The sequence below is a fragment of the Leopardus geoffroyi genome, chromosome A2, assembly GCF_018350155.1.
Source record: "Leopardus geoffroyi isolate Oge1 chromosome A2, O.geoffroyi_Oge1_pat1.0, whole genome shotgun sequence".
Lineage (NCBI taxonomy): Eukaryota > Metazoa > Chordata > Mammalia > Carnivora > Felidae > Leopardus > Leopardus geoffroyi.
Window position 1 is genome coordinate 61,955,925 of NC_059331.1, and position 26,038 is coordinate 61,981,962.

A 26,038-nucleotide genomic window follows, 5' to 3' on the forward strand; every position below is an offset into this window, starting at 1 on the left:
GAACAAGTGCGTGTGGTCTCTGCTGCTGCCCGAGAGAGTTTACACATGGAATACTGGAAGGAGGTACACCAAAAATAATTTTTGTTCGGGGAGACGAAGTTGCAGTAAAATTTATTCTATTTGCTTATTTTTAATTTTTTACATGAATATGTATTACTTTTATGACAAAAAAATTTAAGTTATTTTAAAAACTAATACAATTTGCTAAGCCTGGGGGTGGGGTCTGGGGTGAGGCCAGGGTGCCTCGGGTGGGGCGGGGCCTGAGGCTGGGGTGGAGTCTGGGGTGGGGTGGAGTCGAGATGGGGGCCCAACCCCGAGGCCCGGGGTGAGGCCTGGGTGGGGCGGGGTCTGGGTGGGGTGGAGCAGGGGCGGGGTGGGGCGGGGTCTGGGGCGGGGACCCTGAGGCCTGGGGTGAGGCTTGGATGGGGTCTGGAGTGAGGTGAGCTCTGGGGTGGGGTAGGGCCTGGGGATTGGGTGGGGTCTGGGTGGGGTGGGGTCTGGGGATGCCTGGGGTAGGGCCTGGGCCGGGTCCAAGGTCTGGCGGGGTCTGGGTGGGGTGGAACGGGGTGTGGGGTGGGCAGGGTCTGGGGATGGGGGCCGGGAGGCCTGGGTGGGGCCTGGGCGGGTTTCCTCGCCAGCACCCCTTCCAAGAAGAAAACAGGACGGTGCCCCGGGAGCAGTCCCTGAGCGCCGACCTGCCGCGTCGCAGTGACCCTGCCGTGCCGGCGCCAGGACCGGTCACCCAGCGCGGCCTGCAGCTCCTCGCCAGCGGCCAAGGACACCCTTGAGAAAAAGTTCGGTCCCCTGTCCCCGTCTCCGAGTCCCTGGGAGACACCGCCGTCCTGCGCCACCGCCCACCTCGGCAGCTCCTGCCGTCACCCCGCGGGTCTGCCGGGACTCCCGGAAGCCGCTGTGCGCGGCCCAGCGTGCCCCGAGGCTCTGGGTTCCCTGCCCTGGGCGGAGGCAGCCAGCTACAGCATCGGGGGTTTGAGGAGTGCGCGCACCGCTTACAAACACGCCCTCCATCCACTTCCTGCCTGTGTCTCTCCTGCCCCCGCGCCCCGCCACGGTTCTGCCACGTGCCTCCACTTCCGGCTGCACACCTCTCGGCGGGTCTCACCGGGGCCTCTAGGCCGGCCTCCGGTCCCCAGGTCCCGCCGGGGTCCCCCAGGGCCGTCCGCAGCCAAGCCCCTTCCTTCCCGCCTGTAGCCCGCGCCCTGGGAGCCCCAGCGTCGCCGCATGCCTTCCCCACCCACCCAAGGTCGCGGCGGGGGTCCCGGCCCCGGGGCTTCTGCCGGCCATTTCCCCAGGCTGATTTTCTGGAGTTTTCCGAGTCAGACCAGCGCTGGGGGCTGACCCCCGCGTGGCCTTGTCATGATTAGGTTCAGGTTAAACATTTCTGGTCGCGAGTCACACGGATGTCAGCGGCCCCGCGCCCAGCCTTGCGGACTTGGTCACTCATTTGGTTAAGGGGGTGTTTAAGCCACATCTTTATTGCAAAGTACTTTTCTACACCTGGGGAAGATCTTCTGCTCCATGAACGGTTTTAAGAAACTATGCTGTCATCATACACAACTTTGTATCCTGGTTTTTTACTTAGCAGATTGAATTGTGAATGTCTTCTCATACAATTAAACAGCTCCAACAGCATGATTTGGGCGCTCCCTAAATTGCAGCCTGCAGGGGTACTGTACTTAATGAGCATGACTCCGGGCTTACAGATGGACGCTTGGCCACCGCACGTTTTCCTGGGCTCGCTTGCTGACGTATTTCAGCTGAGAACAATGTATGGCAAGTAGCAGGAGCTCAGTAAAAAGTTTTGAAAGGTCGAACTCAGCTTGAATCCAGTCGTCCAATATTACAGGAATTGCCTGTGTGCAACATCCTGGCGCACAAACCTTCGCATTGATTTTAGGAGGCTCAAACATTTATGAGAAGGGAAACATTTCTGTTGATGGAGTGAAAAATAAGGCTGCAAAGTCACACGTGTGCTCAGATATGTGGAGAACCATCTGAGAGAAAATAGACCAAAAAAATCAACAGGGATTAACGCTGAACATTTGGATGGTGAAAGGTTTCGATTTATTATGAAAGTTCCTCTAGGAGCACCTGAGTGGCTCAACTGGTTAAGTGTCTGACTTGGGCTCAGGTCATGATCTCATGCTCTGTGAGTTTGAGCCCCGCGTCAGGCTCTGTGCTGACAGCTCAGAGCCTGGAGCCTGCTTCGGATTCTGTCTCCCTCTCTCTCTGCCCCTCCCCCGTTTGCGCTCTGTCTCTCTCTCAAAAATAAATAAACATTAAAAAAAAAAAAAAGTTCCTCTGTATTTTCTACAATCAGAATAAAATACTCGTATGCAAAGAAGTGGTAGGTTTTTTCTTTTCAAAGTCAGTTTTGCAAGTCAAGAACAGGTGAAGCTATGTGTGTTTAGCAGCCATTCATAAAGACCGAGGGCCCAAGTTAAAAAGCAAATGTAGCTTTAGGCCACACTTAGAGTATTGTGTCCCCCACTTGGTGTCACATTTAAAAAGGGCATTGCCCAGCGGAGGGAGTGGAGGGAGGGAGTGGCCTGTTGTATCGGCTCTGAAACACTTAAGGGATCAGTTACATGTGTCCTCCAGCCCAAGATTCAGGGGCAATGAGAAGTTTCTTCTAATCCCTGAAGAGCTGTCACATACCAAAGTGAAGACTGTCATTTTATGCAGTCACAGAAGAAAAGTTTGGGGAGGGCATATTTTTCCCAGCAAATAAGGAAGACTCTTTTAACAGTTCATATGGTCAGAGATGAAAACACGATGTAGAAGGGAGTGGCCACCAAATGGCATCTCCCAGGATGAGGGGGGCGGCTGTTGCCCTGGGGAGATGACAGAGATGCCAGTCTCAGGCCCAGAGGCCTGGTACAGCCCTTCTGGCCTCCTCCAGACACCTGCCTGCAGCTCCCCCAAACCCATGGCCTCCTGGAGGCAGAAGAGGGTCAGGTCCTTTGGTGCCTGCCTCCCCCTTCATGTGGGCCAACTCTCCATAGAATCTTCCCCCATTCTATCGCACTCCCCATCCCCTGCTCTGGCCTTATTTTTCTTCCTAACCCTCTCCCTGAAGGACACATTGTTACTTGGTGAGTCACCTGCTTCTTTTTGTCCCCTCTACTGGGGCTGGAGAGTCCTTGCTGTCATGGTCACTGTCGACAGACCAGTGTTCAGAGCCCAGATGAGTGCCTGGCACAAAACAGAGCCACCATTTGACAAATGGTTCTCTGAAGAAACAGAGCACCAGGGTGCCTGGGCAGCTCAGGTGGTCTGGCATCTTACTCTTGATTTGGGCTCAGGTCATGACTTCATGTTCTTGAGATCGAGCCCCACACCCAGCTCTGTGCTGAAAGCACAGAGTCCACGTGGGGTTCTTTCTCTGTCCCTCTCTCTTTGCCCCTCACCTACTGGCCCACTCTCTCTCTCTCTCTCAAAACAAATAAACATTTAAAAGAAGAAGAAGAAAGGGGCGCCTGGATGGCTCAGTCAGTTGAGCATCTGACTTCGGCTCGGATCATGATCTCATGGCTCGTGGGTTTGAACCCCACACCAGGGGGGAGCCTGCTTTTGATTCTGTGTCTCCCTCTCTCTCTGCCCCTCTCCCACTCGCACTCTCTCTCTCAAAAATGAATAAACGTTAACCAAAAAAAATTGTTTTTAAATAAACAGAAGAAGAAAAACAGCACAGGGTTCAGACAGTCTAGAGGGAAGAACGTTAAAAGCCATGGCACATCCACCAAAGGATGAATAAACAAATTGCCAAACATCCATACAATGAAATATTATCAGTCTTAAAGAGGAAGGAAATTCTGGGGCACCCGACTGGATAAGTTAGTTAAGCATCTGACTGTTGGTTTTGGCTCAGGTCATAATCTCACGGTTTGTGAGTTCGAGCCCCACCCATGACAGGCTCTGGCTGGGAGTGCAGAGCCTGCTTGAGACCCTCTCTCTCCCTCCTTCTCTGCCCCTCTCTGCTTGTGCTCCTCTCTCTCTCAAAATAAATTAAAACTTTAAAATAAAGAACTGCCCAGTGCATAGTAATTGTTCAAAAATACTTTTTAAAATAGCTAAGATGAGGGGCACCTGGGTGGCTCAGTCGGTTGAGTGTTCGGCTTTGGCTCAGGTCATGATCTCGCGGTGGGGCAGTTCGAGCCCCGCGTCGGGCTCTGTGTTGACAGCTCGGAGCGTGGAGCCTGCTTCGGATTCCGTGTCTCCCTCTCTCTCTGGCCCTCCCCCGATAAAAAAAAGATTAATTATGAGTACTCAGGAGAACGAGGTGTCCCTAAAGCAAGGATAGGAAAAAGCGGACAACTGAAAGAGTGAGAACAGTTCTTGGAAGGTAGATCAGATCAGATCAGAGGCAGATCAGAGAAGGCGCTTCATCGGCTAAAGCGCTACAGCTACCCGTCCAGCGTGGGCGGGCCCTCTTTCCCTCCAGGCCCCGCCCCTGAAGAGACCCCGTTCACCTCCCGCCTCCGCCCTTCAAGACAGGCCCTGCCCCCAGCCAGGCCCCGCCCCTCCACCGGCCCCCTCCGCCAGGCCCCGCCCCCCAGCCAGACTATGATACCCCGCTTCTGACAGGCCCAGGCCCCGCCCTCAGCCCTGCCCCCCCATCTGACTGGCCCGGCTCTCAGCAAGGCCCCGACCCCAGCCCGGTTCTGAACCCCCTCTACCAGGCCCCGCCTCTCCTGCCGGACCCCTTCCCTCTGACAGGCCCCGCCTATCGGCAGCGCTCTCCATTCCGCTGTGCCCTCTCCACCAGGCCCCTCCCTCCAGTCTGGTTCTGACACCCCACTCTGCAAGGCCCCGCCCCTCCGGCTGGACCCCGCCCCTCCGCTGGGCCACCTCCACCAGGCCCCGCCCCCTAGCCAGGCTCTGACACCCCTCTGACAGGCCCCGCCCATCAGCCGTCCCCGCCGCCGCCCGGGCCCATCCACTCCATCAGGCCCCGCCCCTCCATCTGGCCACGCCCCGGCGGACAGCGAGCAGGAAGCTTTGGAGGCTCCGCAGGCGCGGCGTTCGGAAAGGTGTGGAGGGAGCGCGGGTCGCCGGTCGTGGTCCCCCGCCGCCCGCGCTGCCCGCCCGCTCCCGGCTCGGCCCGACTCGGTCAGCCACCCCGGCCCGCGCAGGCCCGCGGCAGCCCCGCGGCAGCCCCGCCCGAGCGCCGGCTCGGGGCTCCACTGCTCTGGCCTGGGGGGGCGGGGCCGGCGCGCGGCGTCATGCATATGCATGAGCGGCGCGGCGGCTCCATTGTGCCCTCGGAGCGGGCGGCGGCACGATGGCGCGGGTGGTGGCGGCCGCAGCCCCGGGGCAGCGGGCGGCGCGGAGGGCGGGCTGAGCGCATGGAGCGGCGCGGGCCGGGGGCCGCGGCGGCGAGGGGCCGGGCCGGGCCGGGCGGAGGTGAGCGGGCCGGGCGGGCAGGTGCGGGCGGCGGGGGCGGCAGGTGCGGCAGGTGCGCGCGGTGGGCAGGTGCGGCGCCCCGGGCCCGGCCCTTCGGCGCCTCTGCCCCGGGGCTCCGGCCGCGCTGGGGGCGGCCCCGGCGCCCACCTGCCCACCTGCCGCATGCGCGTCGCGGTTTTGGGCCCAGCGACCCCGTGCGCGCCGGGAGACCCTCACCTGAGCCTTTGTTGGGGCTGGTAGCCGGCCGAGCGCCCGACGGGTGTGTGCGGCCCCGGCGACCTCCTGAGCGGGGAGGGTGACCCCCGGCCCTCGCCCCACCTGGCTCCGCCGCCTCCGCCCCGCGCTCTGGCCGGCGGGCTCGCCTTCCGGGCTTGTCTTGGGCCGTGCGCGCCCACCGTCCAGCGACGTGGGACCCACGCAGGTCTGCTTCGGGCCGGCGACACTGGCCGACCTTTCAGCCTCCGGCCGCGGCTTCCGTGGGGACACCCCTTTCCAAACGGGACGCACGAAGCTGAGGCGGGAGGGTGTATTGCTCCCCCGACCTGCTCCCTTCCTCCTCCGCTTTCCCCCTCTGAGCTGCTCCCAGCCATCCTCCTTTCTCCCCCTCATGACCTGCTTCCTCCCTGCCCTGGTCCCCTTTCCCCACAGCCCTGCTCCCCTTTACTCCCTCCTACCCCCCCACACTTGCTTCCTCCCTGCCCTGCTCTCTTCCTGATAGTTGCAGAACATCTATGGCCACGTCTGTAAGTCGTTTGTTTTATCTCAAGATTTCGCAGGGACCTACACAGAACACGTGACTTGATCTGTAAGCCGGTGGTGGATGTAGAGAGAGTGAGCACAGACTCACCAACCAGACCCTGGCTTGCTAGCAGCGGGGGCCTCTCCAGGCTCAAGGGAGGTGCCAGGATCCGTGCGGGGTCTTAGCCTCACCTGGTGGGATACTGGCCTTGAGGACCTGCCATGCCCAGGGGCTGGTTACTGGCTGGGAATAGAAGTGGGGGGGGGGGGGGGAGGAGGAGGAGATGATGAAGGACAGGCAGGGTGTGCCTGGGGAGAACTCCAAGGGCAGCCAGGCTTCCCCATGGCGTGTCCACTGGTGGCTGCCTCCACTACAGCAGTCAGGGCTGCTGGCATAAATGCAGTCATGTGTCTTCCTCTTTCCTCAGTCCTGGGGTGGCTACCACGTACCCATTTTACACATTGTAAACCGAGGCTCAGAGTAGCGAAACCCTGTAGCTGGTCTCTGATGTGTCCGGTGTCTGGGTCATTCACAAATGCTCCTTTCTGGGTGTTTGGACGACTCTAGTTAGCTGGTCAGTGTTGGGGCCTCACATGTAGAGCGGTAGGACCTGCAGACACCAGAACCTGAGTCCTCACCTTGTGCCGTCGTGCTCACTGGAGCCGTCATTTCTACCTCCTCTAAGCCCATTTGACCCTGGTGTCCCTCCGGTTGGGGACTCGCCCTGGAACCATGGGCTCCCTGCTCTGTGACCGTGGAGTAGGCCTGCCCTCCTAGGGTCAGGTGGCTTGTCATGGGGCGTGCTGCCCCTGGGTGACCAGGCGGCCTGGACAGGGTGGAGTGGAAGAGGTTGACCCACATTAACGTCTGCCTTTGGTTGGCACACAGGAGCCTGGGCGCAGCTGCTCTGAGGCCCTGGGGCAGGGGGCCTGAGTGGTGAGTTTTCTGGAGAAAGATGGGGCACAGAAGCAGGGCAGTTCTGCCGAGGGGTCCCGGCTTCCAGCTGGCACTGGGGCACAAGCCCCATGGGCCCGCACCGGTTTTCCTGGCTCTGTCTTCAAGGCCAGGAAGTGGGAGGAGGGTCTGCACTCAGAGAGCACCTGTCCATTTGTGGGGAGCAGCGGGTTGTGGGGTGCCCCACTCGGAGAGTCTGGGTCTTCTCAGGGAGGAGAGCAGACTCAGTTTGGCAGGAAGTCACACATACACCCAAGCACCCAGGCGTGCAGGAGCCTTAGGGGGAACTGGAACCGTCTGTGGTCTCCGTGGCAGAGAAGTCTCGGGGGCGATGTAGGAGGCCTCCTGGGGCCCCTGCCCTGCCCCCTCCTCCCCGGATCTCCGGGGCTCTCAGACTGGGGTCCCTGCGTCAGCAGCAGCCTGACCCTGACCCACAAGCTCTTTAGAAACAGGAGTCTTCCGGCCCCCGCCCTCCAGGTGAGTGTGATGTGCCAGACAGGAGGCCCGGAGCAGAGTGGAGCACCTGCAGTCTTGGGGCTCTGCACCGGGCAGGGGGCTGGTCTCCCCCCTGCTTCTGGGACAGCTGAGTGGGCCCGGCCAGCCCAACCAGCCTGGGCTAAGGGAGCATTGCCGGGGGCTTGTCTGTGGAGACCACGGGTGGTGGTGGTGGTTTTTCAAGTCAACTTGTATTCTGAGAGAATTCCGGATTCACGTGCAGCTGTGAGAAATCACCCTCGTATCCTTTTCCTGGCTCCCCTGGCGGTGACGTCTCACCAGACGACGGGCACGTCACACCGGGATGCTCCGGGAATACGGGCCAGATGCACATCTCTCCTTCCGCACCTTCTTCTGTTCGCACCTGCTTCCCTCCTCCCCACCTGGCAGCTGGGCTCTGCTCCTCGCTTCTGTGATTTCATCATTTCAGGAACATTACATAAAGGGAATCATACCGCGTGTAACCTTCGGGGACTGGCTTTTTCCACGGCTCGATCCTCTGGGGATTCCTGCTCGCTCTTCCTTTTCATGCCCGCGGGCTGTGGACGCCCCACGGCTGGCTAACTTCACCCGAAGGGCGTCTGGGTGGCCGCTCTTGAGCTGCTAGGAGGAAGCTGGTGTAGACACACGCATAGTTTTCTGTGAACCTCAGCTTGCATGTCTCGAAGAGGAGTGCGGTCGCCCGGTTGCCTGGTAGCTGTGTGCTGACTTTCACAAGACGCTGCCAGACTGTTTTCCAGAGTGACCGCGCCATTTTCCAGTCCTACCCGCCGTGGGTAGGAGATCCAGTCCCCCCAGTCCCCCCAGCCCCGGAACTTGGTGGTGTCACTGTTGTAGCCACTCTGATAGGTGCATAGCGATGCCTCCGTGTGGTCTTAGTTTGCACGTCCCCGGTGGCCATGACGTCGGATGTCTGTCTCTTCCTGAGCCGGCATGCCGTCCGGACGACCTCCTCGCTAAAATGTCTCTTTGTGTTCTCTGCCCATTTTCTATCTAGGGTGTTTATTTTTCTTTTGAGTTTTGAGAATTCTTTATATATCCTAGATACTAGTCCTTCGTCAGAGATGCGACTTGCGGGCATACCTGTCGCTCTGCATCAGCAGGGCCTTTCTGAGATGACTCCCCCTCTCCCTTGTGAGGACTGCACTGGTGTCACATATAAGGGCTCTTTTCTTGGTTCCAGGTCCCGAAGAGTTTCTCCAAAGGTTTTATCATTTTCTGTTGTTCATTTACATCCGTGGCCCATTTCAAGTTAATTTTTGCACAAGATGTGAAGTTTAGAACTTTTGGTTTCGCTTGTGGGAGCCCCGCGTTGCAATGCCGGTTTCCTCCGGTGCCTGGTCTGTGCCCTCTGTGGTCTGGTCCATTGGTTGGCAGGTCCACCCATCCATATCCACGGTGGCCGCATCACCGTCCTGGAGTTGGACGGTAGGGACCGAGGACACCAGTCTGGCTGGGTGATCCTGGCTCGCAGGCCTGTGTCTACCCAGATTCCTGGGGCCACAGCCTTCTGGACCCACTGACTCCTGCATTTTCTGGCCTCTGTTTCCAGAGTGGGACCTGGTCTGGGTGGCAGGGGAGAACAGCGTTCAGAGGGGAAGCAGAGCCAGGTAGGAGGCAGACCTGCCAACTGTTCTGCCCCAGCCCCGGCTCTGCTGCGGCTCCGGGACCCACTTACCTCAGTGCTCAGTGGCACGAAGGGCCGAAGGCAGAACCACCCGTGTCACAGTTCCCACTGTACCCCTTCCCTGCTCTGGGTCCCTGATGAGGGTCCCCCCACATGCACCTCCAGGACTATTTACAGACGACATGGTAACGTTGAGGTCCTTGGTCAGCACTCAGGAATGTGAGTCACGGGCTTGGGTGGGTTCTGGGGCGACTTTCTCACTCCTAGGCCAGAGGGAGGTGCTGTGAGTGCTGGGGTGTCTGGGTTGAGCCACCATACATTAGCTTGTCCAGGGTGGCATGTGTGCATGTTCGGTGGGGGGGGCTTGCAGCCCCTAAAAGGCACTGGTGCTCCAGGACAGAACCTGGACACCAGGAGGGCAGAGTCCCCCCACCCGGGATTCCCGGGGACCCCTGAGAACCACAGCCAGTGCGCTTCTGTGGTGGGTCAGGCAGACCTAGGTGTGCAGCATGCCCCTGGGGGTGCCAACAAGGGCTTGGACTTGCTTTTGGGGGTGTTGGAGGATGTGAGTGCCTGGCCATCCCTCCCTCATTTTTCTGAGACAGCAGTTGGAAGGGGTGGTGAGCCTCACACAGTAGGAGGACGCCCCCTGCACAGGCACATGGGTCCCAAGAAAGTTTGCTAAGCCACTGCCGCCGTGTTCCCCTTGGCCCCTTGACATGCCCTTGGGCTCGCACCAACCCCCTGCCCATTGCTCCGTGTGTGCGTCCCTCCCCTTTGGGGACCTCTCAGTGGGTGTCACCGTGGCCCGTGGGGGGTCAGGTCCGCCTGGCCCTGTGCCCACGTCAGCCCTAGAGGGGCTGTCAGCCAGGAGCACGCAGGTGACCCGTACTCCCTTCCCCAGGCCAGGGTGAAGCCGGCAGCTAGCTGACCTTGCTCAGCCCTGTTTAGCAGAGCCCCCTCCCCAGAGTGGGCAAGTCTCAGAGCCTGAGCAGAAGGTGGCCGCCAGCTGGTCCTCCTCTGTTCTTCTCTGCTGGCTCTGGCCTTGGCCTCCACCCTGGGGCCTACCTGGGGGATTCTGGCACTTGGGTCCTGGGAGTTCCCTGACTTTAATGGATATCCAGGCCTTCTTGAGGGAGGGGCGTGTGAAAAGGATCTGGGTCAGAAAGCCTGCTCTATTTCAGGGGCTGTGAGTAGCAGGGCCTGGCCTGAAAGGGTTAATGCTGGCTTCCAGGCTGGCTTTAGGGGTGCAGAGGACAGAGGTTTGTCAGGGTGGGCAATTCAGGCTGAGGCTGCCCCCACCCCCACAGTGGCCCTCAGACCCCGCTGTCGCCCGGCCCTCCATCAGTCAGAGCAGAGCAAGGGGGCCTGGTGCTGGGGGTTCCCAGCACCCCACCGACAGCCCCCGGCCACTGCATCTCCACTGACGTCCTCCTCTGTCCCCACAGCCAGACCAGCCGAGTCCCACGTAAACAGCTGTGAGGACTACTTCCTGCCACCCGCAGACCCGGCCTTTAGGCTGCCCGAGGCCAATGAACCCCATGCACCCCGTAAAACCCGCCCTGCCCCCCACACCGCACGGGTGAGTGGGTCTCCTGCCGCCCTCCCTTCTCAGGCCTCGGGTACGGGCAGGGTGGCAGGGCAGGACCTCTCCACCCCCAGTTGCCAGCCTCCCCAGCCAGGGGTCTCGACACCCGTGGCCTCCTGACCTGGGCCTCCCCACCCACCTGTCTACTTGCAGTGATGGTCCATTTGCTTATGAGCCGGTGCCTTGGCAGCAGAGCGCCACTCAGCCAGCAGGGTCGCTGTCTGTCGTCACGACCGTGTGGGGCGTCGGCAACGCGGCACAGAGTCAGGTGAGCCTGCAGTGGGGCCACCCCTGAGAGCTGCCAGGGCCCCCCTAGACCTTAGACAGAAATGGAGTTGGGCTCCCCGAGTCTGCCCCATCCTTGTAGGCAAGTCCCCCCACCACATGTTATGTGGGACTTCTTCCCCCGTCTTTGGGCCTCTGCACCCCTCCTCTCTTCCCCTCCTTCCTCCCTCACCTCTGCCCCCAGCCCCTCACTGGCAGGCCTCTCCTTTGTAGCCCTTTAGAGCAACTGCAGGAAGTGAGTTGTTTGGATGATTCCCATTGGCAATTCTTGCTTCCTCGCAGGTTTTGGGGAACCCCATGGGCCCTGCAGGGAGCCCCCCCGGCAGCTCTGTAATGCCTGGTGTGGCAAGTGGTGGCCCTGCCCTGAACTCCGCACAGTGCCTCGGACAGCAGGCATTTGGCGAGGGCGCTGCCAATAAGGGCTTCGTGCAGCAAGGAGTGTATGGCCGCGGGGGCTACCCAGGGGGCCCTGGCTTCACGGCTGGGTAAGCAGGACCCCTGACCTGTGAGGTGTGCTGGGAGTCCTCCAGGTGCAAAGCTTCTGGTTTGGCAGGTGCCTGGGACCATGTGAACCAGTCTGTTGACTGTTGTGAGTGTGATGCTCTTGCGGGCTCCCACGGCTGATGCTGGAGCATCTAGACAAGAAGGGGGCCCCGGCAGGTGCTATGTGGCCCCCGGGTGACAGGCAGGGAAGCACTTCTGAGCCAAGCCATCTGTGTCTCTCACAGGTATGCGGGCGGCCCGGGGGGGCCAGGGGGCCTGGGTCTGCCCTCACATGCCCCACGACCCTCCACCGATTTTACTCAGGCGGCAGCAGCAGCTGCAGTGGCTGCTGCTGCGGCCACTGCCACGGCCACCGCCACGGCCACCGTGGCCGCCCTCCAGGAGAAGCAGAGCCAGGAGCTGAGCCAGTACGGAGCGGTGAGGCCCAGCCGCTCCTCCTGTGCAGCCCACATGTGCTGGTCTGGAAGGCAGGGACCAGTCGGGCAGCTGGGGTTGGGGACTGGGGATGTGCACACAGAGAGACGAGGGGGTTGAGGGGGGCAGGGGGGAACTGGGCAGCACCCACAGTGGTGGGGGTACTGAATGGCTCCTCTCTTTTCTCCCCAGATGGGGGCCGGGCAGGCTTTTAACAGCCAGTTCCTGCAGCACGGAGGTCCCCGGGGGCCCAGCGTCCCTGGCAGCATGAACCCCACCAGCATGGGAGGGCTGCTGGGCCCCTCTGGCATGAACCCCATGGGCATGAACCCCACCCGGGCAGCAGGCATGGCACCCCTCTATGCAGGGCAGCGCCTGCCCCAGCACGGGTACCCTGGGCCTCCCCAGGCCCAGCCACTGCCCCGACAGGGGGTCAAGAGAGCCTACTCCAGCGAGGTGAGTGTCCATTCCTCCCTCATCCTGAGCTCCACCCAGACCCATGGTGAGGTTGGGCCTCTGTGTGAGAGAAGCGGCCACGCCTCATGGAGCGGGCACCACATCCTCCCTGGGACCTGGCTTCCCCGACACCTGTTCCCCTGGCATGGTGCCTCTTTCAGGTTTATCCAGGACAGCAGTACCTGCCAGGAAGCCAGTACGGACCCAGTGCTACCCAGTACACGTCCGGTGCCGGGCCGCCCCCTGCCCCGTCCTCCTACCCTGGGCACCGGCTGCCCCTGCAGCAGGGTGTGGGCCAGTCCCTGTCTGCCTCTGGCCCAGCAGGACTGCACTACAAGGTAGGCATGGCTCCTCCGGGCCCGACACAGCTCCTGCTGGGCCCTGTGCACTCAGGGTGACCAAGAAGCCAGGAGCTTCACAGGGTTCCTGACCAGGGCAGGGATCCAGCTCTGAAAGGACCCTCTGAAATTCATATATCTTGTTGGAAATTGGGTGTAGGGAGCAGTAGGCAGGCCCCCAAGTCACTTGAATTTCATTGTGGAAAAGTGTCTCCACTCCCTCCACTCACCATGGAGAAGCCCAGCAAGGCCTGGAGGCGGGGGGGGGGGGGGGGGGGGCTGTTTTTTCAGCCTCTCTGTGGCTCTCCCAAAACCCCTCTGACACATGGGGTCATCTTGTTCTCTATAGTAGCAATTTTTTTTTAATTACACAATGATACGTGCTCCCTGCAGATCACATGGTAAACTTCAAAAGTGTACAAAGAAAACAGGCTAGTGCCATGTGTGTGGTGGGCTCCCTGCCCCCAGCCCACTCCTTGAGTCAGGTTCAGGGGCCCGGCGACGGGCAGGCTGGGGCCCCGGGCGCACACCGTGTTTTCCCTACAGCCCACAGAGCAGTTCAACGGGCAGGGTGCCAACTTCAACGGGGGAAGCGTCAGCTACAGCCAGCCCGGCCTGAGTGGGGTACGGGCACATGGGTGGGCGGCTCTCAGGGTGGGCACGTGGACAGAGGGCACCCAAGCAGGAGGAAGTGCGGGTGGCCAGCCGGATACCCCTGCCCGTTTCTGTTGTGACTGGTCCCAGCGGGTGCTTCAAGAACAAACTCCACCCCCCACCATCCCACCTTGACTATTTGCTCAACCCCACAGCCCACCCGTTCCATCCCTGGCTACCCCAGCTCCCCACTGCCTGGGAGCCCCACGCCACCCATGACCCCCGGCAGCAGCGTCCCCTACATGTCCACCAGCCAGGAGGTCAAATCGCCCTTCCTGCCAGACCTCAAGCCCAGCGTGAGCTCCTTGCACCCATCATCCCCCAGTGAGTGTCACCTGCTCTTAAGACGGTTGGGCGGGGATCCCAGGACCCTGGAGTTCTGCAGGGAATGTGGGGGTGGGGGGCTCTCAGTTTCATTTTGTGCTCCTAGAACTCTGCACATCCGTTCAAGGTGTTGATCTCCTCCCTAGAAAAATACCCCCACACACGAAGTTCTGTGTATAATTTCAGGGGATTTATGGGCTTCCTGAGGTCCACTCCTGGTTAAGAGACCCATGCTCTGGGGGAGACCACCACACAGAAGCTGGGGTCCTAGAACCCTAGCTCAAGCGCTAGGATGATGGCAGGTGGTCCGTTCACACCTTCTTAGCCTTGCACCCCTTCTGAAAGCACAGGAGCACCCTCTTTTCTGGGTTTGGGGCACGTTCTCCAGTCATAACTTAGGGGACATGGGGCCAGGTGACTGAGGCAGGACAGAACAGCGGGAGAACCAGGACAGAACCAAGATCCTATTCCCATTGGGGGTGATGGCCGGGCCCAGGACCCCGGGGGAGATGCCGCCCACACCAGCCCGAGCGGGAGGATGAGGGGACCTGCCCACCCTCCCCACCCCCCACCCCGGGGCCCTGCCACAGGGGTGGCCGGCTCATAGCAGCGTGTCGCAGGCAGCGGCCCGGGTGATGAGCTGCGGCTGACCTTCCCGGTGCGGGACGGGGTAGTGCTGGAGCCCTTCCGCCTGCAGCACAACCTGGCTGTGAGCAACCACGCGTTCCAGCTCCGGGACTCTGTCTACAAGACCTTGATGCTGAGGTGAGCGGGGCCCTGCGGCCCCGCCTAGCTGCGCAGCCCCCTCCAGCGCCTGACACTTCTCAGAGGCCCCGCCCCTCCGGAAGCCCCGCCCCCAGCATGGCCCCGCCTAGAGACCCCTGTTCAGTGCCTCCACCCCAAGATATTCCCTCCCACCCACACCCCACTCCATGAAGTCCTGCCCCTCGGCCACATCTCAGCGGCCTGGAGCCCGGCTCCGCCACACAGTGTGACCCTTCCCTGCAGCCCCCTTCCCAGAGGTCCCGCCCCGCCCTGTGGCCCTGCCTAGCTGCACGGAGGCAGCCTGCTCTGGCTGCCTGAGGCTTCTCAGTGGTCCCACCCAACGGCCCCTTTCTAGGGCCCCGCCCTCTTGCCCCATCCCCACTGTGGCTCTGTACCGAGCCCCGCCCTGCATCCCCTGCTCACCGGCCCACCCCTCACAGGCCAGACCTGGAGCTGCAGTTCAAGTGCTATCACCATGAGGACCGGCAGACCAACACCAACTGGCCAGCGTCGGTGCAGGTCAGCGTCAACGCCACCCCGCTCACCATCGAGCGCGGCGACAACAAGACTTCCCACAAGCCGCTGTACCTGAAGCACGTGTGCCAGCCGGGCCGCAACACCATCCAGATCACGGTCACAGCCTGCTGCTGCGTGAGTGCCTCCTGGACCCCAGCCCCTGCCGAGAGAGGGGACCTCCCTCCTCCCTGGTGAGGCCTGCTCACCGGGGCCTGGCGCTCTCGCTTACTCCCTACAAGACGGCGGCCTGTCCTTCCCCAGGGGGAGGCTGACCTGAACCCTCCCCGGCTGGGGACTCCAGGCAGGCCCAGGCCCTGCACAGACTCGAGGTGCAGTTTGCAGGGCGTGCAGGGGGGCTCTTGGGGGTCGGTGCTCTGACAGGCCGCAGACAGACAGCTAGTGCGGGATGTGGGGGTGTGGGCCGCGCCCCTGACCCTCCTCACCTCCCGCAGTCCCACCTGTTCGTGCTGCAGCTGGTGCACCGGCCGTCCGTCCGCTCGGTGCTGCAGGGCCTCCTCAGGAAGCGCCTCCTGCCCGCGGAGCACTGTATCACCAAGAGTGAGTGGCCGCCCGGTGACCAGCCACCACATGGCACACCCCCACATCTGCCGGGGCTGGGGACTCGGGGGGTAGGGGCAGCGGCCGGCCCAGCTGGCGGCCCCTCACTCGAGTCCTCTCCCCGTGCACGCCAGTAAAACGCAACTTCAGCAGCGGCACCGTCCCCGGCACCCCTGGGCCCAACGGTGAGGACGGGGTGGAGCAGACAGCCATCAAGGTGTCCCTCAGGTGCCCCATCACATTCCGCAGGATCCAGCTCCCCGCCCGAGGCCATGACTGTCGCCACATACAGGTGGGTGGTCCAGAACTTGTGATGTGCAGCAGTTTCCCGCGGACCCTCCACCAGCAGGTGACCAGCCAGCGGGCGGGTAGCCGGCTCCCCCACGTGCTTCCCAGACCAGCCCCCACGCACTCACCAGACCGTCCCCCACGTGCTCCCCAGACCAGGCATTGGTTTCTTGGAGCGCACCCCATGGTTTCCTGCGTTCTCGTGTCACATCTCAAGAGGCGTCAGGGTGGCGGGTGGGGTCTTCCTGCCCTGGACCGGAGCAGCACGCACAGACCCCGGCCCTAGTTTCCCTTCAGCACCGTGTCCCGGAGGCGGGTCTTTGCCAGCACAGATACCCTATTCTTTGGCCACAGGCACTCTAGTCCCACTAGGGCTGTGCTCTCCCGGCTGCCCCCAGGGCCAAGCACTTAGCATGGTGCCCTGGGCAAGCCTGGCCCACGTGGCTTCTCAACATTCACGTAACTCAGCCCGAAACCACAAGGCTCAATCGCAAAGTGCGGCCCGGTTGCCCCCGGCACCCGCGTGAGAAGCCATCTCTCCTGCTCCCCGCAGTGTTTCGACCTGGAGTCCTACCTGCAGCTCAACTGTGAGCGGGGGACCTGGCGGTGCCCTGTGTGCAAGTGAGTGTCTCCCAGACAGTCCTCCTGGGATCCCAGGCACGGGGACCAACAAAACCCCAGGTTTAGGGGGTCACAGAGCAGACGAGGACGGTGCAGCTCAGGGCACAAGTCTCACGCACACAGTCGCTTTGTGCGAGGTCATCTCTGAGATCATCTCATAGAATAGCTTTACGTGGGGTCCGTGTACACAGGGTCATCGCATGCGGGGTCACTTCATGCCATGTGGCCTCAAGCAGGGTGAGAGAGCCGAGAAGTGTGCCGGGGCGAGGTCGGGCTAGGCCCCTGAGCCACATGCCTTTGGTTTCCTACAGCAAGACGGCGCTGCTGGAGGGCCTGCAGGTGGACCAGTATGTGCTGGGTGTCCTCGTTCACATTCAGAAGTAAGTGTCTTCATGCCTTCCCGCCGCCGGCGGCCCTATGACAGCTCGGCCACGGGGCGGGCTGATTCCGGCCGCAGATGGAACCCACATCCAACCGGGCCCGGCCGCCCACGGGGCCTGTGTGATGGGCCGTGCGGCTACAGGCGTTGGAGTGGAGGTCTGCTTAGAAGCGGGCCAGGGGCTGAGAGAGACGGCAAGGACAGCTGGTGACCAGCCATGTGTCCCTGCCCAGTTCTGACTACGAGGAGATCACCATCGACCCCACGTGCAGCTGGAAGCCGGTGCCCGTAAAGCCCGACGTTCACGTCAAGGAAGAGCCGGACGGGCCAGTGCTGAAGCGCTGTCGCACCGTGAGCCCTGCACACATGCTCATGCCCAGCGTGATGGAGATGATAGCAGCCCTGGGCCCCGCCGCCGCCCCCTTCGCCCCCCTGCAGCCCCCCTCGGCCCCGGCCCCAGCCCCTGGTGACTACCCCGGCCAGGGTGAGTGCCACGGGCCAGTGATTTGCTCTCTCCAGACCAGTCTGCTGCGGGCCCTGTGCCTGGGGGGGCCTCCTGGGGACCTGGTGGGATAGGTGTGGCCACGCCATGGGGACGGGCAGGGGGGCCCGGCATTTGGGAACGGAGGCTCTCTGCTGGCCCGCTGGGGGCCCGGCCCCACCTGACCCCATGTGTGGGTGTGCCTGGGTGAGGCCCGCTCCCCTGTGATGAAAGGAAATGCTCTTTTCTGTAAAACCCAGAGCTACCTGCGGAGAGCGCTGGGAGCCTGGGCCGCCAGCCCCCCTCACCCCCTGGCTTCTCCCCAGTGCCAGCTCCCAGGCCTCACCCAACATGGGCTCTGCTCTCAGGTTCCAGCTTCCTGGGACCCGGGACCTTCCCTGAGTCCTTCCCGCCTGCCACGCCCAGCACCCCGGCCCTTCCTGAGTTCACCCCGGGGCCACCCCCCAGCTCCTACCAGTCTGACATTCCTAGCAGCCTCCTGACACCTGAGAAGTCTGTTCCCTGCCTCCCAGGCCAGGTCAGTGCAAGCTGTGGGGCGGAGGGCCAGCTCCAGGGGGCCAGGAGCTGTTCTACCTGGTGGTTCTCTCCTTCTCCAGATGCCGCCAGCGGGTCACCTGGACCCTGCCCACAACCCAGGGGCTCCAGGGCTGCTCGCCCCCAGCCTTGGAGGGGCCCCAGGGCCCCAGCTGCACCATCCAAACCCTCCCCCAGCATCCCGGCAGCCCCTGGGCCCAGTGAGCTCAGGCCCCATCGGCGAGTTGGCCTTCAGCACTGCCACAGGCGTGATGGGGCCCCCCATGTCTGGGGCGGGGGAGGCCCCGGAACCAGCCCTGGACGTGAGTACAGGCCCTATGCCAGGGAGCGCATGGGAGCTGGGGCTGGGGACGGTGTGTCCGTCGTCCCCAGGGTCCACATGCTTCATAGAAGGGAGGACGCTGACGCCCTAGTGACCTCGAAGCCAGGACAGCTGGTCAGATAGCGTCAGCTCTTTTGATGATGAGTGTCAGGTACCTGAGTAGCCGCGGGATGACTCTGTCCAGGCAGTTGGCTACAGGAACCTGTGTAGAGTCCCCAAGAAGATTGGGCTTGCAGAGGACCACACTGGCCTCGGTGTGGTTTGAGCTGACCCACAGGTGTCGCGTGAGCCAAAATCAGTGCGTGCACTGCAGGTAACGGTCTTTCTCTCTAATAAACCGAACACCCTGAAGTTCAGCGGGAGAAAATTAGAGCAGCTCAAAGCAGAATATCCCAGACACTGGAAACCCCACTTCTTGCATTTGCTCTGTTCACATCGAGGTCCCCACATGGCCCCATGCGTGCCCCCTGGGGCAGGCGCTCTGTGTCCCAGGTTGTCCTTGGACAACTTGTATGGAGTGATTCCTGGTCAAAGAGCAGCCTTCGGCAGGGAGAGGCCTGTGCAGGCTGAGGGGCTCAGGCACAGGGTTCCCTGCAGGGGTGTGGTGGGCCTGAGGCCAAAGCTGCTGATGGCTTTGCTTTGTCCCCAGCTGCTCCCAGAACTGACCAACCCCGAAGAACTGCTGTCCTACCTTGGCCCACCTGACCTCCCCACAAACAGCAATGACGACCTTCTCTCTCTCTTCGAGAACAACTGATCCTGTCGCCCCCGCCCAGCTGGCGGGGACACACCCGCAGATGCCACCACACCCTGCCCCAGCCACCTGCCCACCACCCCCCTCGGACCTTGGAGGCAGCTGCGCTGGGTGGGAGGGGACCTCAGACACCCCGCCCCCGCCCAGCTCAGCCCCACCCCATCCACCACCTGCTGCCCCCAACCCCAGCTGGGCCCCGTCCATACACACCTGTGTCCCCAACCTCGCCCCTGGACCCAACCCCGCCTGCTCCCACCAGCCTGCATCTTTTCCAGCGTTGACCCTTCTGTTGCAGTGACCCTGTGGCTCCCTGGCGAGGAGCAGGGCGGCCCTGTCCTGAGCCTGAGCTCGCAGTGGGAGCGGGTCCGTCTTCCCACCCGAAGCCTCAGGCCAGGGCCATGGGGTAGGAGGTCCAAAGCACAACAATGTACATAGTGTAGAAACACTAAGAGCTCTGGGCAAGCAGCCGGGGACCCTGCGGGCTCCTGCCCCTCCTGGGTGCAGACAGCGGGGCAGATGGCCATGAGCTTCGGTCTCCCGGGGGTGGGTGCCCAGACCCAGCTCTGTGTACAGACTCCAGCGGGCTGCCCGAGTACCCCTTTTCCGTGAACGTGAAGAATTGGTCCCGCTGTGTTTTTTAAAACTGCCTCTCCCACGTCCACCCCGGGGCCAGGCCGGGTGGGGGAGGGGGGGCCAGTCGTGTCCCCTGTCTGCCAGTCTCTATTAAAGGACTCCCTCAAGGTGGGCCTGGCCAGTCCCTCCTTTGTGCCCTGCCCGTGTTCCTCACGTGGGCAGGGCTCCATTCCAAGCCAAGACCCGGCTGTTCCTGCCTCACGGTAAATTTCCTGGTCTCTGGAATTTTCCAAGTTGGCCTCAGCTGGAGAACTATTTTGTGAGGTGTCACCAGGGCCAGGAGACACATCTGCCACCATGTCACTGTGCGTGGACGTGCCTGGGGTAGGGAGACAGGGGCCTCCGGAGGGGCCTTAGACACCAGCCCCAGGCGGCTCCTGGAGGGTGGTCCTGGGCTCCCGGGTCTTGCAGGCCCCTCTGTCTGCCAGCTGCTTGGGTGGCCCTTTCCTCCTGGCCCCGAGGGTCTTCCTGTACAGCAGGTCTGAACCGTGTGGTGGGGTGCTGAAAGCTCGGGTGGAAGGTGTCCCAGCCCCAGGTGGCTTTAGCTGTTGACATCTCGGGACCCCGGGTGTGAGCCTTAGTGTCTGCCTGCAGCCTGTTCCTTGCTGAGGGAATGGGAAGTGCCACCCAGCACGGCAGGGGATGAGGGGCCCGTCCAGAGTGCTGTCCCACTGTGGGGGGGTGGGCAGAGCAGGGTGCCATGCGGGGTGTGGTCTCACTGGACATCCGTGCACCGTCAGCGTGTTCTGGGTGCTTCTAGGTGGAACGGAGAACTCTAGACCTGAGCTGAGGCAGTCTTCCCAAGGGATGGGCGGGGCCACATGGGGACTCCCCTCGAACAACGTGGGGTGACAGCAAAGTGCGATCATTCACATAGGACGTGCCATTTTAGTAAAGCACAACACCAAATCTACCTTTCACGGGACTCCTATGTATGCGCTATAGTTCCGGGGGACAGCGAGGGCACACCGACCAGTGCTTCACCATGGGGGGTACCGGTGATGACCTCCAGGTGAGTGGCAGCTGTCCTCGTGCTTCATCATGTCCTCATGTCTGCCATGTGTGCAATATGAAAACAAGCCGGCAGGACTCAGAGCACTGACCACCACCCACCAGCTCTTCTCAAATGCCCCGGGGGGACACCCCTTGCCTGAGGCCACAGGACAAGTCTCCATAAATTAAAGAGACAGAAATCCTACGAGGTACCTTCTCTGAGCCCAGTGGGACAAGGCTGCGTGTTACCAACAGCATTCAGGTGGGACACCGTAACCTTCCATGGAACAGTAACGAGCGTGGAGGTCAAACAACCGCTACGTTCCAAAGCGCAGAGGAGTACGGAGCCGAATTACAAGATACTTTGCAGCCAAGCAGGCATTAAGAGGCAACAGTGAAAGCAGTGACAGGAGGGAATTTTCTAGCTGCCAACAGCTCTCAACACCCCAACTCTGCACCTGAAGGAACTAGGGAAACAGTCCAAAGCCGCAGAGAGGAGGAAATCAAGGCCCATGCAGAGGAGACCAGGTAAACGCGCATCTCTAAGAAGCGACAGAATGATCCGACCTGGAGTCTGACTGAGTGACTAAGGTCAGCAATGGGGCCAGAAACTGCGGCCACCGTCACAGAGAGGAGAAGACAGACAACCCAGTGTGCAGGTCCCGGGAGGCGAGGGGACCACAGAGTGCACACTCTAGCATGGTCGCGGAGCCCCTGGTCAACCTGCCCCCCAAGCACACACACACAAGCTGGGACCCCATGCAGCTCGGGTTCGTTTACCTGACATTGAGGAATCCCCCATCTTTAGCCTCAGGAGCCCCTTCCCTGCAGCGCGGCCCCTGCCTCACCCCCTCCCAAGCTGGGCCAGCCACGGGGACCAGGATGGGCATCATGACACAAGTCGGGACACCAGGCCCCTTTTGGAGGGAGGGTCCCTGGACAGGATCACTTGTTTTAGTTTACATTTGAGGTTAGGAATCACTGGCCACTTGCCCAATCCAGTTTTTTTTTTTTCTTTTCTTCCCAATCCAGTTTTTAAAGTTGGCGTCTATGAATTGCCCAGATGCTAAGTGCAGTGGGCTCATGTGAGGTGACGCACCGTCACTGTCCCTGTTGTGCGGCCACCCACCACTACTCTGCGTCTGTCAGCAGACAATGACTTAGCATGGTCTTGAGCCTGTCAGTGGGGTCACGGGGCTGCGCCCCCTTGTTAGCTGCTGGCCACCCAGGCTGGCACCTCCTTGTCTGTGACGGGTGTGGGAGACGAGCTGACACCACTCCCGCCTCCACATCTCCGGCCAGGCCCCCTCCACTTGTGCCCTTTCCGTGTGCGTTCGCCATGGCTCAGGCTGCGAGTGACTGGGACCAGCTTGGAAGGGAAGGATGGAAGCTAGCCATCCTGAAAGGGCCACCCAGTGCCTTGGGGACAGCCGGACTCTGGCAGGCACAGCCCCGGAACGGCCTGCCCCCGTTGAGGGCCTCATTCTCCAGAGCAGCGGCTGCCAGGGAGCAAGAGACCTGCCTTTCCAAGCCCTGCCTGCTCTCGCCGACACCCCACCAAGGCTTCAGCCACCTGCTTTGCAGTGGGGGGGCTCTGGCTGGCTGGCTAGGGGGTCGAGACCAGGGTAGGGTCAGGAGAGCTCCCCACCACAGGGAACAGGTACCAGAAGTACCACGGCCCCTGCTGACCTGTCACAGGCCACCTGCCAGAGACACACAGGCTTCTCCCAAATCCAGGCTTCGCCTGACCTGCCCCTGCCCCAGGGGGCCCTCCTCCAGAACAAGTCGGGGCGCCTGCTGTGGCCACTGCTCTCTCCATGGCTGCCTCCGTGGCCCCCGTGCAGCTGATCACAGACAACTTGGTAGTGATCATTCCCACATGTATTATTCACAATTTTTAAAAATTTATTTTATTTTTTATTTATTTATTTATTTTTTTTTTTTTTTTTGAGAGAGAGAGAGTGAGCAGGGGAGGGGCAGAGAGAGGGAGACGCAGAACCAGAAGCAGACCCCGGGCTCTGAGCTGTCAGCACAGAGCCCGACGTGGGGCTCGAACCCATGAACCACAAGATCATGACCTGAGCCAAAGTCAGACGCTTTAACCAACTGAGCACCCCAGAGGCCCCCCGATGTTTTATTCAAAAACACTTCCATCTTTGCAAAGTTAAACAGCACAGGGAGCATCTGCACAACCCTCAGGTTTGCGGACTGAGCATTTTGCCGCCTCTTTCCTCCCACCATCTTTTCGTGTAGCTGTGTTTTTTATGTGCACACAGTTGTTGCCAACTTTGGAAAGTCAGTTGCAGATGGACCTTTGGTCTCTAAACACCTCAGCTTGCGTCTTGGAGAAACAAAAATGTTCCCTTACGTGAGCACATCCAGTCCCACTGCGTCCTCCATCACATTTCAGTGTCCCAATGCCTTTTATAACTTTTACCAACCAAGACTCTGTCAAGGCTCACATTTTGCGACTGGTGGCTGTGTCTCTGCTCCCTCTAAGAGAGAAGAGCCCTTGGCTTTTTTCCCTCACGCTGATTTTCTGAACAATTTGGGCCAGTTGCCTCACAGAAAGGCCCACGTTCACCTGTACATATGGTCCTGGCAACACTCAGTGCTTTGCCCTGTGTGTCCTGTCCCCTAGAAGGGACGTCTAGAGCTTGACTGAATGCTCCTGGTCAGACAAGCCTTGGTTTTTAAGTGTCCACCCTCCAGACCGTGAGCTCCATGGGGGCGAGGACCAACTTCTGTGTCGCGATTTATCCCCAAGCCAGCAATGTTTGTCCGAGAGCTTAAGCAGGGACGAGGCCCCGGTGCCCGGAACGAGCCCCCCCACCCCATGGCCGGCTAAGCACCCAGCACCCCTACTGTCGCCCACTTGCGTCTCTCCAACCAGCCTGCCGCTGTCCCGGCTGAGGCCCTGTGCCCTGCAGGTGCACTGTGGGATGGCCGGCAGGTGTCCGGCGAGCATGTGCTCCGATGAGGATTGAGGGCAGGGTGAGCCCTGATGGCCGGGGTCCCAGCACAGGCCTACGCTAGGAGCCCCTCCAACAACGTGATGGGGGTACCTCCCCTCCTCCCCCCGCCTCAGGAGCGGCCGCCCTGCTCTCCGGCTGGACTGAACCGGCTTCCCACACCCGGCCTGCAGGACGCTGCTCCTCTCTCCTGAGCGGGCAGGACGCGGCACCCAGACCCCGGGGCCTTCACTCGTGTGCGCAGGTTGGCAGCCGTGCAGTCTGAGCCTGGCTTGTGGTGGCTTCTGTCTCAAAGCCAAACCTTATCCTGACCGAGGCTGCCCAAGACCACAGAGCCGGAGGCCCCTGGTTTCCAGTCGTCTCGCCAGCGACTGGCCATCCGCCTCTGTGTCCTTTGACCCTCCCCATGGGAGCTCAAAGTAAGAAGAGCCGGCGGTCAGCCACGGGGGCCACGGTCCCCAGAGCTCCCTGCGTGGGCAGGAAAGGCTGCTTCTGTGCTGCAAACACACATGCGTGGTGAAAGAAATAATAGAGCAGCCGGAGGGCTCACCGGGTGGTGGTGGGAATACAAAATGGTGCAGCCGCTTTGCAGGACAGTTGGGGGGGTGTTGTAAAACTGAACATATTCTCACCATACAGTCCGGCTAGCGAGCTCCTTGGTATTTTCCCCAAAGGAGCTCAAAACTTGTGTCCACACAGAAGCCCACACACCGGTGTCAGCAGCCTCACTTATAGCTGCCACGACCTGGGAGCAACCAGGATTGCTGAGGAGTGTCCCTCAGCAGGTGAACGGATACTACACGGCGGTCCAGTCACACAGTGGAGTATTACTCAGCGCTAGAAAGAAATGAGCCTTTGAGCCATGGAGAGATGCGGAGGAAACGTAAACCTTATTGCCCAGTGAAGGAAGCCAGGGCTACGCACTGGTCCCAATTCTCTGACCTTCCGGAAAAGACACAAGTACGGAGACAGTACGGAGGTTGCTGGTTGCCAGGGTTTTGCGGGGAGCAATGAACAGGCAGAGTGCAGGGTTTAGCCCCGTGTGACACGACAACAGTGGGTACATGCGGGACACTTGTCCAAACCCGGAGAATGCCCAACAGGAGGGAGTCCTCACATCAAACGTGGACTTCGGATGATGACGCATCAGCGTGGGCTTGTCGGTTGTAACCAGCACACCAAATCGTGGGGGTGGTGATGGTGGGGGGATGTGGAGGACGTGGGGGGAAATCTCTGTACGAAGCTTCCACTCAGTTTTGCTGTAAACCTACAACTGTTCTAAAAATGTCTATTCACAAAGTCTGTTAAAAATTCGGCGTTTTACATATTATTTTTAAATACCAGATACAAATTCTTAATCATTGTCATTGACTTTATTTTTATTTTTTTTAACATTTATTCATTTTTGACAGAGCATGAGCAAGGGAGGGGCAGAGAGAGAGGGAGACACAGAATCTGAAGCAGACTCCAGGCTCTGAGCTGTCAGCATAGAGCCCCACACGGGGCTTGAACCCACAAACTGCGAGACCATGACCTGAGCCGAAGTCAGACGCTTAACTGACTGAGCCACCCAGGCGCCCCATCATTGACTTTAAAACAAACAAAATGGCCTAAACGGGTGGGAAGCAGGCAGGACTCCTGTAAGCACATGTATGCCCTGACTACACAGGTCCCCCAGCGGGTGAGGCCTGGGCTGCCACAGGCACAGGGCCAGTTGGAGCACCAAGGCACTGGGCGGCATCCTTCCAGATGCTGGGGCCATGTAGGCTCCTAGTTCCTGCCCATTTTCTGAGCCTGCGGCCCCAGCCCTCCACTGTGCATGAGTGTGACCAGATCGGCCTAACTCAGCCGGGACTGGTTTCTGCTGATAGGCACACGATTTTTGGCTGGTTGATACATATTTTTTAAGTTTATTCATTTATTTTTTTTAAGTCTATTCATTTATTGGGGGGTGGGGGAGAGGGCAGAGAGAGATAGAGAATCCCAAGCAGGCTCCACACTGTCAGCAAAGAGCCCAACACAGGGCTCAAACCCATGAACCGTGAGATCGTGACCTGAGCTGACATCAAGAGTTGGATGCTTAACCCGCTGAGCCACCCAGGCGCCCAGATACACACATCTTTAAAAAACAACCTTGGACTTCTGGTTTAGTCACCGCAGAAGAACTCACTCCCCTCACCCCATCCCGTCAGCACTGGACGCAAGAGACAACAGCTCTCAGCCGCCAGACAGTCGGGCCGTGGTCTCTGGGAGAAGCAAGGGGCCTGGGGCACGTCCCACATTCCCCGTGGCACCAGCCAGACCAGGCCAGGAAAGCAGACCCACAGAGAGCAGGGCCCCGGGACTGAGGAAACCCTGCCCCAGCAGCAGGGCCTGGGGTCAAGTCCAGAGAGGACCCT

At 60.7% G+C, this 26,038-nt stretch overlaps 2 protein-coding genes and 1 long non-coding RNA gene across 9 annotated transcripts; all 3 read left to right on the forward strand.

Moving 5' to 3' along the window:
- The first annotated feature begins 371 nt into the window (after positions 1-371).
- Positions 372-2,359, forward strand: LOC123606155. Its single transcript, XR_006716128.1, has 2 exons — positions 372-439; positions 710-2,359. It is a non-coding gene; the product is annotated as an uncharacterized LOC123606155 (long non-coding RNA).
- A 501-nt stretch (positions 2,360-2,860) lies between these two features.
- On the forward strand, positions 2,861-4,811 carry LOC123607231 (vegetative cell wall protein gp1-like). Its single transcript, XM_045496383.1, has 2 exons — positions 2,861-2,971; positions 4,512-4,811. Exons 1-2 carry the CDS (start codon positions 2,861-2,863, stop codon positions 4,809-4,811), a joined length of 411 nt encoding a protein of 136 aa, XP_045352339.1.
- A 113-nt stretch (positions 4,812-4,924) lies between these two features.
- On the forward strand, positions 4,925-19,781 carry ZMIZ2 (zinc finger MIZ-type containing 2). Of its 7 annotated transcripts, none has more exons than XM_045494172.1 (19): positions 4,925-5,051; positions 10,688-10,821; positions 10,981-11,095; positions 11,395-11,597; positions 11,841-12,033; positions 12,223-12,486; positions 12,648-12,824; positions 13,371-13,448; positions 13,634-13,802; positions 14,423-14,567; positions 15,008-15,218; positions 15,536-15,641; positions 15,776-15,933; positions 16,483-16,550; positions 16,862-16,930; positions 17,163-17,413; positions 17,737-17,948; positions 18,028-18,267; positions 18,937-19,781. In XM_045494172.1, exons 2-19 carry the CDS (start codon positions 10,772-10,774, stop codon positions 19,042-19,044), a joined length of 2,817 nt encoding a protein of 938 aa, XP_045350128.1. In that variant the 5' UTR covers positions 4,925-5,051; positions 10,688-10,771; the 3' UTR covers positions 19,045-19,781. The 7 variants fall into 7 exon arrangements, with proteins under 7 accessions (XP_045350128.1, XP_045350130.1, XP_045350127.1 ...); XM_045494174.1 differs by having other exon boundaries at positions 4,926-5,051; positions 17,779-17,948; XM_045494171.1 differs by lacking the exon at positions 4,925-5,051 and adding an exon at positions 5,330-5,424.
- The last annotated feature ends 6,257 nt before the right edge of the window (positions 19,782-26,038 follow it).